General features: G+C 37.5%; 1 protein-coding gene and 1 long non-coding RNA gene across 18 annotated transcripts in view; one reads left to right on the top strand and one right to left on the bottom strand.

Annotated features, from left to right (window-relative positions):
• Positions 1–12,808, top strand: part of SPEF2 (sperm flagellar 2) — a 171,160-nt gene that overhangs the window by 77,081 nt on the left and 81,271 nt on the right. For all 15 annotated transcript variants that reach the window (XR_007410382.1, XM_049109377.1, XM_049109375.1 and 12 more), the window contains 4 exons: positions 189–292; positions 1,651–1,907; positions 9,434–9,542; positions 10,575–10,732. Coding sequence is in view for 14 of the 15 variants with exons in the window: in XM_049109377.1 (XP_048965334.1) it covers positions 189–292; positions 1,651–1,907; positions 9,434–9,542; positions 10,575–10,732 (628 nt within the window). In the remaining variant the exon portion in view is untranslated. The remainder of the gene's footprint in view (positions 1–188; positions 293–1,650; positions 1,908–9,433; positions 9,543–10,574; positions 10,733–12,808) is intronic.
• The window catches only part of LOC112652659 (uncharacterized), a 94,282-nt gene that overhangs the window by 19,923 nt on the left and 61,551 nt on the right, over positions 1–12,808 (bottom strand). For all 3 annotated transcript variants that reach the window (XR_004815058.2, XR_007410383.1, XR_004815056.2), the window contains exon 6: positions 1,659–1,759. This is a non-coding gene — a long non-coding RNA (uncharacterized LOC112652659). The remainder of the gene's footprint in view (positions 1–1,658; positions 1,760–12,808) is intronic.

Here is a 12,808-nt window from a genome sequence, read left to right as displayed (position 1 = left end):
AGATGGGAACCACAACACAGCATCAAAATCTGCCTAAACATTTCCCCTAAATGCTTGGCTGACTCCAGAATTATGCCAGATGATCAGTGTCTTTACAAGAGAGCATGCTCATTTAATTTTTCCCCGAAATATTCAGATTCTGACTTTTAAATTAGCTGTACTCTACCATTCATTGTTTATTTTCACAGCTGACTGTGCGGGCTCAGCTTGGTGCAAAATCAGAAAAGATGCTGAAGAAAGGAAAGAGCATTTCTGACATGTTGCTAGTTAATATCTTGGTAAATGCTATTAAGTATGTATTTTTTTAATCTACTAATATATTTTTTATCAAGTGGAAGTATATAAAGAATAATATAGAAATGTTTCTTATTTTTAATATCGAATAGATACTGCTTGTCTACATTAGAAAACATACAGCAAGATGAAGATATGTTTTGTAATTTGCATGCTTATATTTCACTTCCCCCCACTTTACTAGTCTTGACTTCACCACCCAGATGTGAGCACAGGTCAGGTTCTATTCCCTGCTGGGAATTCAAGGAAAAGTTAGATACTTGGAAAAGCCAAGCGACACATTATAGAGGGAAGGAACACTACCTGTATGGTCACAGGTCAGTGCCCTTCCTTGTTTTATGTTTAAGGAGGAAGAAGTGAACCCAGGGATCCAAAGGCTGGTCAGTGCTGGATAGAAAGGCAACAAGAAATGAGAGATTGCCCAGGGAAGAAAGGAAATTCTATATTGTTTAATATGAGTTCTAAAAGAGAAAGAAATGAAATCATAACTTTGAATCCAAAAATAAACTCTCAATTTTACATAATTGGGGATTTAGAAGGGCAGAGTTGAAGTTTCTTCCCTTTTCAAATCATTTTTTAATGTAAAGACCTTAACTAATAATTCCTGGAATTCCTATTCTCTATGGAGGATGCTGCATTGAAGGCAAAAACCCAAGAAATGCTCCTCACACTATAGGAACCTTATAAATTATAACTGATATAAGGAAGACTCATTTGATTTTTTCTTACTCAAAAAATGCAATAATTATTGATTGTATAATGAAGTGAGTGAGAGCTTGAGGAGTTCAGATTAGGCAGTTGTGTCTCCTTGCTGGGTTGGGTGGAGTAAGAGAGGTCTCCTGGTTGGCAAGGCAAGTATCCACTTGTGCTAAGCTCAGTGCTGGGTTTTTTAAATGAATCATTTCAATTTATCCTCAGAATGGCCCTGTGAGGTGTGTTATCCTACTATGTGTAGATGAGAAACAGGTTCAAAGGAGGAACTGCCTATGAACACAGGCTAGGAAATGCAGCACACCCTCACCTAACAGTGAGGAGATCAGTTTGTGTGAAGTAAATGGTTCAAGACTGAGAGACAAGACATCATAGGGAAGTAAGTCATGGCCATTTAGTTTTAAATATGATGTTATGGTCTCTGGAATAGATTTGGAGGGCAGCAGGGACCTACAGAAAGCTTTTAAGCAAAGGAGTGATTGTGGTACATTAATAAGCCCACTCTTAGCTGTAAAGTAATAACATTTGTGTGGAAGGAGGTTACTGTGGAGTTAAACGAAAGGTAAAGGCAAGATAGATTGTGTTGTTACTTCCAAAGTACTTGTATCTATTAAAATGTTAATGGTGTGTCCATTTTCAATTTAGTGAGGTACCTGTGGATCAAGGCTGGGTCTTGGATGGTTTTCCAATGACGTTAAACCAAGCAAAGCTTCTGGAGGAAGCTCTCACGGGCTACAACAGAGAGGCCCTAGAACTGGAAGAAAAAAAAACACAAATACCCACATTGGCTGTTGATGCTAGCACCTCCAAAGAAGTGCCTCTTCCCCCTTCTGCATTTGACTTTGTCATGTTATTAGATATTTCAGATAATTCCTTGCTGGACCGCATGAATTACACAATGGGTAAGCTGGACACTTTTTCCTTTGTTTTGGTAGTCTTTTTTTTTTTTTATAATTCAAAGCTCTTTGTTCATTTCATCTTTGAACTGTCAGTGAATATTCCCACTGACAGTTAGAAGTGGTGATAAGGAATCCATTTCAGATTTCCAAAGCACATTTGCCTCTTGCTCTGACTGTTGGTGTTCAGCACTGCAGAGAACTAGCAGGGAATGCTATGCTGACTGCAAACATCTCACTGAACCCTTCCCTCAACTTGGCAGCAACCCTGGCCCAGAGGTGCCCTCTATGAGATTTGCATGCATGGAGGAGCTTCCTGGGGCTGTCTACTACTTCCTGGGGGGTCACTCTAATAAAGGTCATAAACCACATCTGTTCTGCAAGCAAGGGTCTGGCAACATCCTTCCCCGAGATTATGTGTAAAATCAGAAATAGGTATCAGTTGACTAAAGTCCTTACATGGTGAAGTTGAATAGACCTTCCAACACTCATGGTTTATTTAACTACTTTTTACCATTGAACTGGAAGTAATACTTTATTATATAAATGAAATACTTAGGGGAAAAGCATATCTTCTTGAACCTTGTCTTTCCAAGTTATGAGGAATTTGACCTTGGAAAAGGTACTTCTTTATTCTAAATCTGAGTTCCACAATCTATATAATAAAATGCCTCATTGTATTGTTATAGATGTTAAAGGAAAACTCTCTTTACTCACAACACTTCTGACACCAAATGTGTGGGTTTCCCACATCACCCAATTCTCCACTTCTCAGGAGAGACCAACTGGGTGTTCTACAATTTAATCTAGTTCTAGCACTAACTGTTGGGAGTTAGGGCAGATTCCATAGGTTAAGGGCCTGGCCCCACCAGACTGCCCCCAATTTTAGATGCCAATTTCAAGTAGTAGATCTCCAGGTTACCCATTCTTCTGTCTGGGTTACAAATTGAGGGTTTCCATGACCCTTCCTCAGGTTTGAATTTTCTAGAATAGTTAATAGAACTCATAGAATGCTTACTGTTACTGGTTTATTATAAAGGATATCATAAAGGATAGAAATGAACAGCCAGATGAAGAGGAATATAGTGCAAGGTCTGGAAGAGTCTCAAGCCCAGAAACTTTGGTCTCTGTGGAGTTTGGGTTACACTACCCTCCTGGCATGTGGATGTGTTCACCATCCCAGAAGCTCTCTAAAGCCCTTGGTTTAGAGCTTTTCTGGAGGTTCTAAAAAGCATGATTTGTTAAATCTTTGATCATTCGTGATTAACTCAGCCCTCATCCCCTTACCCCTCCCAAGAAGTCTAGTGTCAAGGCTTTAAGTTCCAGCCTTCTAATTACATGGTTGGTTCCTCTGGCAACTAGGCCCCATCTTCCAAGAGTCACCTCATTAGCATAAACTCAAATAAGATTGAAAGGGACTTATTATGAATAAGGAAAAATACTCCTCACACCTATCACTCAAGAAATTACAAGAGTTTTCCAAGTTCTTTGTCAGGAGCCAGAGAAAAAGACCCAAGTATGTATTTTTTATTAAACCACAGTATCACAGATATTAAATGTGATCAATGTAAAACACTTAGGATGGAATCTGGCACAGTGTAATAAACATGTAGCAAATGCATCAGGAAGAGTTATGGAAGACTTCAAAATGAACAAGAGATTATTAGATATCCTTTCAGTAGAAGGCTGAATACAGTCTTTTGGACACTTTGGACTGTCTGCATCTATAGGAGTCTATGCCTTTCATTGGTTTTGACTCAAATCTTCTATAACTATAAGTTGTAAGAAACCAATAGCAGTTCAAATGATTCTTATGCATAGACATGCAAATTAATTTTAATCAATATATATTAATTTCTAAACTTTTGAATAAATTATGAGTATTAGATCGCTCTATACATAGTGACCAGTTTTTCGTCTATTAACATCTATTTTAGCATTCCTGATTGTAGATATGACTGTTAGATTCTCATTTGAACTGGTTGTTAACATACCATTCTTTTATTACTGCTGTTATTACTAATACAGTGACATTCAGAGCTAGGAGAGGCCTAGGGATCATCTATTTCAATAATTTTATTTATAGTTGAGAGTTTAATTTTTTTTTAATTTTTTTTTTTTTATTTATGATAGTCGCAGAGAGAGAGGCAGAGACATAGGCAGAGGGAGAAGCAGGCTCCATGCACCGGGAGCCCGACGTGGGACTCGATCCCGGGTCTCCAGGATCGCGCCCTGGGCCAAAGGCAGGCGCTAAACCGCTGCGCCACCCAGGGATCCCCTATAGTTGAGAGTTTAAAGCATGAGCACTTGACTGTCCGGGTCACACTCATCCTTATTTTGAGTTTGTGTAATTTTCATGTTTTCTCTCATCATTTACTTAAATGAAATGACAAAACTGTTAGATAATACTTTAGCTGTTGAGCCCAGTAGTTTAAACTGGATGCTGTCCACCAGATCTTAAAAAGAGAGAACTTACTTCTATCCATAGAAGGGAGTAGGAGCAATGCTGACTGCAGTGATTCTGCTTGTCCAACCAACTTCCCCATCCTGTTCAGGACATAGCTGAGAACTGGCTGAGAACACTGCCAACCCATGGCCCACTAGTGAGAGAACAGGACCCTGAACTCAAGATCAATCTGACTTGAAAGTGGATATGTCAAGTTGTTATGAAGTGCACACACAGACCTGTGGAGAACCTAGCACTAGTCTAGAGTGAAGGGAGCTAAAATGGTGCTACTAGTGAACATTTAAGATTCATAATCTGCCAGGAACTAATAAGATACAACTGAAAGGCAAATCCCTATCCTCAAGTAGTTTACAATGTAGTGTAAGAAGAAGCAAAGTAAGCTGATTATTATAATATAGTTAGTTATCTGCTGTTATAATATAGTTAGGTCTGCCCAGCATGGGAAGAGGTCTATCAGACCAAGAAAGGGAGAGAGGTAGAGAGAAACACATCACAAACCTTGACAAGTGAGCATGGTCTATGCTAGAGAACAGCAAAGACCTAGTAGGGCCAAGAGACAGCAAGGTATGGAGGGGCAGAAATGTGCCTGGAGAGTAGGCATGAGCCAGCTGAAGAGTCGTGCCCCAAGCTAAGGTGTTGGAACATCTTCCTGAAGTCAATAAATGATATTAAAGCTGATATTTAATGTGATTAGATATGGATATGCTTTTTATAATGGTCATTCTGGCTCAGGGTAGAGGATGCATTGAAAGGAGAGTGAGGTTGAAAGCAATAAAACAAGTAAAACTACTGTTCTTTAAAAAACTTCAGAGGCATTTTTACAGCTGGGAGAGGCAAGATGGGAATGGTCAGCTTCAAGTGATATTTATGGGCCAAACCACAGAAATGAGTGATCAGTGAGGATAAGAGATGTGGCACAAGGAGAAAGAAATGAATGCAAATTTCTAACCTTCACAGTTTTTGAATGATGATACCATTTACACATAGAGATCTTTTAGGGAAATGGTGAGTTTGAATTGATTTTTAAGCTATCATGTTCAGAGTACAATTCTCTAAATGGGGCTAGGTATCAGGAAAGAAGCATGTACCAAAGTTAAGAATTTGAAGGTAAGAGACATCACCTAGGGATAAAAATATTCTTTAAAAAAAGATTCAGTATGACCCTCAGAAAACATCAGAATTTATTGGGAGAGCAAGAGAAGAAGTGTTTAGAGGCAGCAGCTAGAGAGAGAGGAAGAAAATCAGGGAAAGTAGTGTCTCATAAGCCAAGAAAGGACAGATTTTCAAAATTGAGTTGTATTATTCCCATCCCACACCAGTAGGGGCTGGAGTCCTGAGGTTCAAGCTGGGGTGTGGGAGCCCAGTCTCTATGGTTGGATGCAACAAGCTGTCCTGCAATGCTCGAGTCTGTGGAGAAGCCTGAAGAACAGCAACAGAAGGAAGCAGCCTACAGCCAAAGCCAGGTGTGCTTAAAGCCTGGACATCAGGCCAGCCAAGGCTATGCAGAGAGGAATGGACCAGACTCAAAGCCAACAGGCAGGAAACCAGGGAGACCTGACAAAAGGAAGCAAGCAGTCTAGGAGCATAAGGCTGTGTCAGAATGGAAGACAGGTGGCTGCCTGGGTTTTAGCCAATACCTCAGTCCATCAGCCAGCTGAGAGGGAGCAACAGTGTTCATAATATGGAGAGAGCTATAGAGAGGTTTTGAGTGCAGCCACTGAGAAGAAACAGGAAATGCTCTCGAGGCTGATGATGTTCATTAATCTGGGTGCTGTTTTCAGTTTGTAAGGTCACTGAGCTATATATTCATGTATGCATTCTTTTCGGTGGGTATAGTTCAACAAACAGTTTAAACATTAAAAAGAAGTCCAGAGCCTGGAGTCAGATTGACTGGAATCAAAGCCCTTCTTTGTCATTTATGAGCTGTGCAATTTGGGGCCCATTACAGAATCATAATCTTGCTTTCAAGTTATGTTGTGAAAATAAGATAATATATGTAAAAGTACTTAAGAATTATGTGCTAAATTTTACCTATAAATACAACAGAGAAATCAAGTAAAATAAGAACTGAAACATGTCCATTGGACTTGATGTTTTTGGTGACTGGAATGAGAGCTATTTCAATGGAATAGGGGACCAGGAAGGATGGTCCGGGGTGGACTGGGCATGAAGGAGAGGTGAGGAGGTGGAGAGCATGGGTGAAGATAACTCTCAAGAAGCTTACCTAAGATTATCTACCATCTATCTACCATCTATCTATCTATCTATCTATCTATCTATCTATCTATCTATCTATCATCATCAGCTCAGCTGATTTTTGAGCCAAGGAATTAGTAAGGTTACAAGTCACAAAATTGTGTATTTTCCTTGGAAGATGCCCACCAGTATGAGCAGAGACTTGGAAAGAGATAAATATCATCTAAGGCTGGTGTAACAGAAGGACATAAATTGAAGTTGTTGAATGAGGGAGAGAAGCTGAAGTGTGCAACCCTGTGACTAGGTTTTCTGGAAAATAAAAAGTCAAGATAATGGTAAATTTGGGAGAAAGGGTGTAGGGACTAGATGATATTGGAAAGATTCATCAGCTATGTGGGAGTGCTAGAAAGACAAATAGTAGGAGTAGGAGATGGTGCATGATAGCACCTTTTGAAAAGACCCCCACAGCCTTCTTCTGCCACCCTTCATTGACGCCAGTAATCTTTGGGTTTTATAAGTAACCTAAAAGCATTATTCTTATCTTGATGAAGTCCCAATAATTCATTTTTGCTTTTGTTTCTCTTTCCTTCATGGATGTATCTTGCAAGAAGTTACTGTGGCCTAGTTCAAAAAGGGTGTTGCCTGTGTTCTCCTCTAGGATCTTGATGGAATCTTGTCTCACATTTAGATCTTTCATCTATTTTGAGTTTATCTTTGTGTATGGTGCAAGAGAGTGGTCTAGTTTCATTCTTCTGCATGTGGATGTCTAATTTCCCAGCACCATTTATTGAAGAAACTGTCTTTTTTCCAGTGGATAGTCTTTCCTCCCTTGTCGAATATTAGTTGACCATAAAGTTGATGGTCCACTTCTGGATTCTCTATTCTGTTCCATTGATCTATGTGTCTGTTTTTGTGCCAGTACCACCCTGTCTTGATGACCACAGCTTTGTAGTACAACCTGAAATCTGGCATTGTGATGCCTCCAGCTATGGTTTTCTTTTTTAATATTCCCCTGGCTATTCGGGGTCTTTTCTGATTCCACACAAATCTTAAAATAATTTGTTCCAACTCTCTGAAGAAAGTCCGTGGTATTTTGATAGGGATTGCATTAAACGTGGGTAACATTGACATTTTCACAATATTAATTCTTTCATCCATGAGCATGGAATATTTTTCCATCTCTTTGTGTCTTCCTCAATTTCTTTCAGAAGTGTTCTGTAATTTTTAGGGTATAGATCCTTTACCTCTTTGGTTAGGTTTATTCCTAGGTATCTTATGCTTTTGGGTGCAATTGTAAATGGGATTGGCTCCTTAATTTCTCTTTCTTCAGTTTCATTGTTAGTGTATAGAAATGCCACTGACTTCTGGGCATTGATTTTGTATCCTGCCACACTGCTAAATTTCTTTATGAGTTCTAGCAATCTTGAGGTGGAGTCTTTTGGGTTTTCTATGTAGAGTATCATGTCATCGGCGAAGAGGGAGAGTTTCACTTCTTATTTGCCAATTTGAATGGCTTTTATTTGTTTTTGTTGTCTGATTGCTAAGGCTAGGACTTCGAGTACTATGTTGAATAGCAGTGGTGAGAGTGGACATCCCTGGGGTGACTGGGTGATGGGCACTGAGGGGGGCACTTCATGGGATGAGCACTGGGTGTTATTCTATATGTTGGCAAATTGAACACCAATAAAAAATAAAGTTATAAAAATAATAAAATGCCCATTATAACTAAAAAAAAAAAAGCATTATTCTGTATTTTAAATCACTTCATCTTTTTCTCTCTTGAATGTAGATAGAGAAAAACTGATTGCTATATCCTGTGAGGGTCCTCCATTTTCCTGAACACTATTCAGTGTTCTGTTGCACTGACTGAATTCCTTTTAATCTAGTACAAGGCTCTCTTCCCTCTTTCTTATTTTCCATTTATTCTAAGTTCATGACTTTGTAACATTCAATCCTAAATAGGATTCAATCAGATCTTGAGGATTTTTTTTAAATAATAAATTTATTTTTTATTGGTGTTCAATTTGCCAACATACAGAATAACACCCAGTGCTCATCCCGTCATGTGCCCCCCTCAGTGCCCGCCACCCATTCACCCCCACCCCCCCGCTCTCCTCCCCTTCCACCACCCCTAGTTCGTTTCCCAGAGTTAGGAGTCTTCATGTTCTGTCTCCCTTTCTGATATTTCCCACACATTTCTTCTCCCTTCCCTTCTATTCCCTTTCACTATTATTTATATTCCCCAAATGAATGAGACCATATAATGTTTGTCCTTCTCCGATTGACCTATTTCACTCAGCATAATACCCTCCAGTTCCATCCACGTTGAAGCAAATGGTGGGTATTTGTCATTTCTAATGGCTGAGTAATATTCCACTTGAGGATGTTTTAGTTTTTGTTTTTGGATTCTTGTGGTTGGTTCCTTTATGTCTACCCTATAACAAAAGATCACAGAGTCTAGAAAGAAAGGTAATTTACTTGATTGGATTGTAACATATCACGGACAAATAATTTTTACATGTTTGACTTTATGGCCACCCTGTTATTTCATTCTTACTCTTTACACCACAGTGTTGATTTTCTCATTGTTTCCTAGTTTGTTATTCATGATGACCCATCACTTTTCATTTTCACCTCTTCACAGTCAATCTTGGGATCCTACACATTGAAATATTGTATGGTGTGTCATTTTCCTCAATTTCCAAGGAAAATTTGAATTCCAATCCCAAAACTATACTCTTTCAACATGTTGTTAAACATTTTAATTAATATTGGACCAATGGTAAGATCATATCGATTTGGTTGTCTTGCATCAGTACATTTTAGCAGTGCTTCTGCAACTTTGGTTTAGCAAATTTTCATTTCATAGCTGAAGCATTTTCAAGTGAAACTTCTCATGAAGACATCACTCAACGTGTAACTGCTGAAAAGCAAGATATGAATGAGGACCAGAATTTAAGAGACCAGATTCAGCACAGGTTAGTTTAAAACTCAGTGTCCTGCATCTTATTTCTTGCCCTTCGAACAGACTGACCGTTAGTCACTTTGGCATCTTCAGATCTAGAAAAAAGATGTATTTTCTAGCACTGAGCCTTTTAACAAGTAAAAAATAAATAAATAAATAGTTTTGATATTGAGTGAAATATTTATGTGTTGGCTCTCATATTCAGAACACAAATTATCATAGACTGGGAAGAGAACAATTAGATGAGGTGATACTTCCCTTTCTGGTTCATTGCATGGAGTCCTAATTTAGTCCTCATTCAACAAATGCCAGTGAAGATCATGATATTTCAAAGAGCTAGGCATCAGACCACAGAGTATAGTTTAAAATGACTTCCATTTTGCTAAAATGATGTTATACAAAACAGAACAAAACAAAACAAAAAACACCCACTTATTCATTGGAAAAGAAAACAGAGTTAGACAATTTTATGAAACCTGAGGAAATCTAAAAATAGGAGGTGAGCCAGAGAAAAGTAATTTTCTACATTAATTAGCTAATTAGCTTTATTAAGCTTATCTATTCTCAAGGAAGACAAGAAAGTTTCAAGAATCATTCCAAGATTATTTTTCAGTCAGACAAGTGAATCTGAGCTACCTACACTTACTCAAAGATTTATTTGATTTCTCTAAGAGAAAAACAGATGACCTCAGGCTGTAGCTCCCATAAGAAGCTAATTCTACTCAGTTAATTCTACTGAGTGCAGTTGATCTTCCTGTTGATTTTCACTTCTACAGTGAAATCGAACTTACACTGAAGTTTTTCTGAAATGGTGGCATTTTCAAATCTTCTTTTACTCTTTCATATATCTCAAAAAAATATGGCTTGATAGTATTAAATAATTTCTTCTTCAAAGTAGATAATATTGCACTGTCTGTATAATTCTTAGAGTTGTTTTTTTCAGTCTTAACTATATTGGCAGCTTACTTTTTAATTATGCATGTCAGGTAAATTATGCTTAATATTAGTGACATATTTTAATCATTACAATACAATATTTTTGCAGAATTATAGGCTTCTTGGACAACTGGCCTTTGTTGGAGCAATGGTTTACAGAGCCAGAAAATATTTTGATAAATATCAATGCTGAAGTAGATAAAGAGTCTTTATGCAATAAAGTAAAAGAAATGTTTATGACTGAAATAATGAAAAAAGAGAATAAAGGTAATTATATTTCTTTATAACTTTGAACTTATGTAATAAGATGTGTGGATTTAATGAGTTTAGGAAAAAATGAAAATGCAATTGCAAAGTTCTCTCTTTTATTTGAGTTATACTATCTATAAGTATATTCTTTGGACTTTAGCTCTCTGCTGCAGGTGTTATTTTTCTCTGTTTTAATTTAATCAGGATAAGTCATCTCACTTATGAGATGTTCTCAAAACATTGTTCTCATATAAAAAAAAATAGAGTTAAGATTTAAAATGTCACAGAAAAGAGTAAAGATTTTAATATTAACCTCAGGAGTTAACCCTCCTTTTAGGATGGATACCCTGGGCAGTTTATTTCCCTCAATCTTGATGTGATGTGAATTTACTGATTATTAACTACTTATTTACAAACCTTCTTCTGGAATTCGTCTCATCACAAACCATCCTGATCTCTTTCCTCCTTCATTCAACGAATAAGAATTGCCCACTAGCTTCTCATGGAATTATTGAAATTTACTATTGAAAGGGATCTTAGGCTAATACACTGCCAAAGCCAAACTTCAACAGACAATTTTACCTTTGCAAAATGATTTGAAAAATAAATCTGTCTCTTTTGTTTATCATTCAGCCCTAATTGTGTTGACAACTGAAGTTTCTTGGTATAATAAAAACAATCAAAGTTAATAATACCACAAGGATTCTAAAACTGCCTTGATAACATGCTGTCTCCTGTCACTTCATTTATAATCTAACCACCATAATGTATCAATTGATTGACCCCAAAATAGCACATAACTATAAGCTGTAATTGCTGTGAGGATCTAGGAATGTGCACTTAGAAAGACAAGCTCCCACATCCAAATGTCTACTCCCCGTAGCCAGCCATTGAAACTCGCAGATAAAACAAATACCAATTTGCATATTATTTAAGAGGCTTAATGTGTTATTTAACAGTCAGAAATTAGACTGGAGGCTGGAAGAAACCTCTCACAGCAATCTTAGAGTCTTGGTTGGGAAGGAAAAAAATACCAATTCTAAGCTGTAGCTTCAAATATCTACGGGTTAGAATCAGTTTGTTTTTGCCAGCTGTCAAACTCACTTCAATATTTTCCTGAAGATTTTACATTCTAATCACTGAATATATTAACAACTCAACTGCGTCTTATTCAAGTATAGGTTAATCACTTTAACAAATATTTTATCATTAAAACCGTAAACATTGACCTAGCCCAACACTCTGAATTAAACATCCTAAGTTAAGAAAATTAAAAAATAAAAGGTATATATATATATATATACATATATATATATAATATATATATATATACACACACACACACACATACCCTGGGGTAAAAAAAAAATAAAAAAGACCATTATATACTGTTAAGTAGGAAGAAGCTGGTTATATATAAAATAGCCCTGTTTTGTTTTTAAAAGTATGTCTATGTATTAAATATATATGCACAGAAAAGAATCTGACAGTCTATACAGTACTTGGTGGTATGGGAGGAAGAAGAGCAAAGAGACTTAACAGGCAATTTCCCTTTCTGCTTATTTGTCTAAATTGTTGGATTTTTGCAAACAATAATTCTGTATTATTTTTATAATCAGAAAATAAAAAAACACCTTACTTTCCACTTTGAGAAAACATCTTAATAGAATAAAGGCCCCTTGCTTGCTGACTTGAAAAGAAGAATCTAAAAAAAAAAAAAAAGAAAGAAAGAAAAAAAGAAAAGAAGAAAAGAAGAATCTAAGGGCAGAGGGAATACATATGAAAAGAAATAGCCACACAAGGGTGGGGGTGGGTGTTCATTGCCAGTGGTAAGGTCCCAGCAAGGAAGTAACGGGAGGCCCAGGAGGACATGACAGGAAGGGTGAACCTGAAGGGTGAGAGGCAAAGAGCCATAACAGCAAGAGATACCTAAAAAAGCACACCCAGCCCCATTCCATCTCTCTAGGCCCCCAGGCTGACTGGCTTCTCTGTGGGGTGGCACTTCCTGATTCTCTTCAAGTCTTTCCTCAAATGTTACCTCAGTGAGGTACCTACCCTGTTCAACCCTCCATTTAAAACTTAAAAAGCTGCCCC

Source organism: Canis lupus, chromosome 4, assembly GCF_003254725.2.
Source record: "Canis lupus dingo isolate Sandy chromosome 4, ASM325472v2, whole genome shotgun sequence".
Lineage (NCBI taxonomy): Eukaryota > Metazoa > Chordata > Mammalia > Carnivora > Canidae > Canis > Canis lupus.
This window is presented reverse-complemented; position numbering and strand designations above follow the sequence as displayed.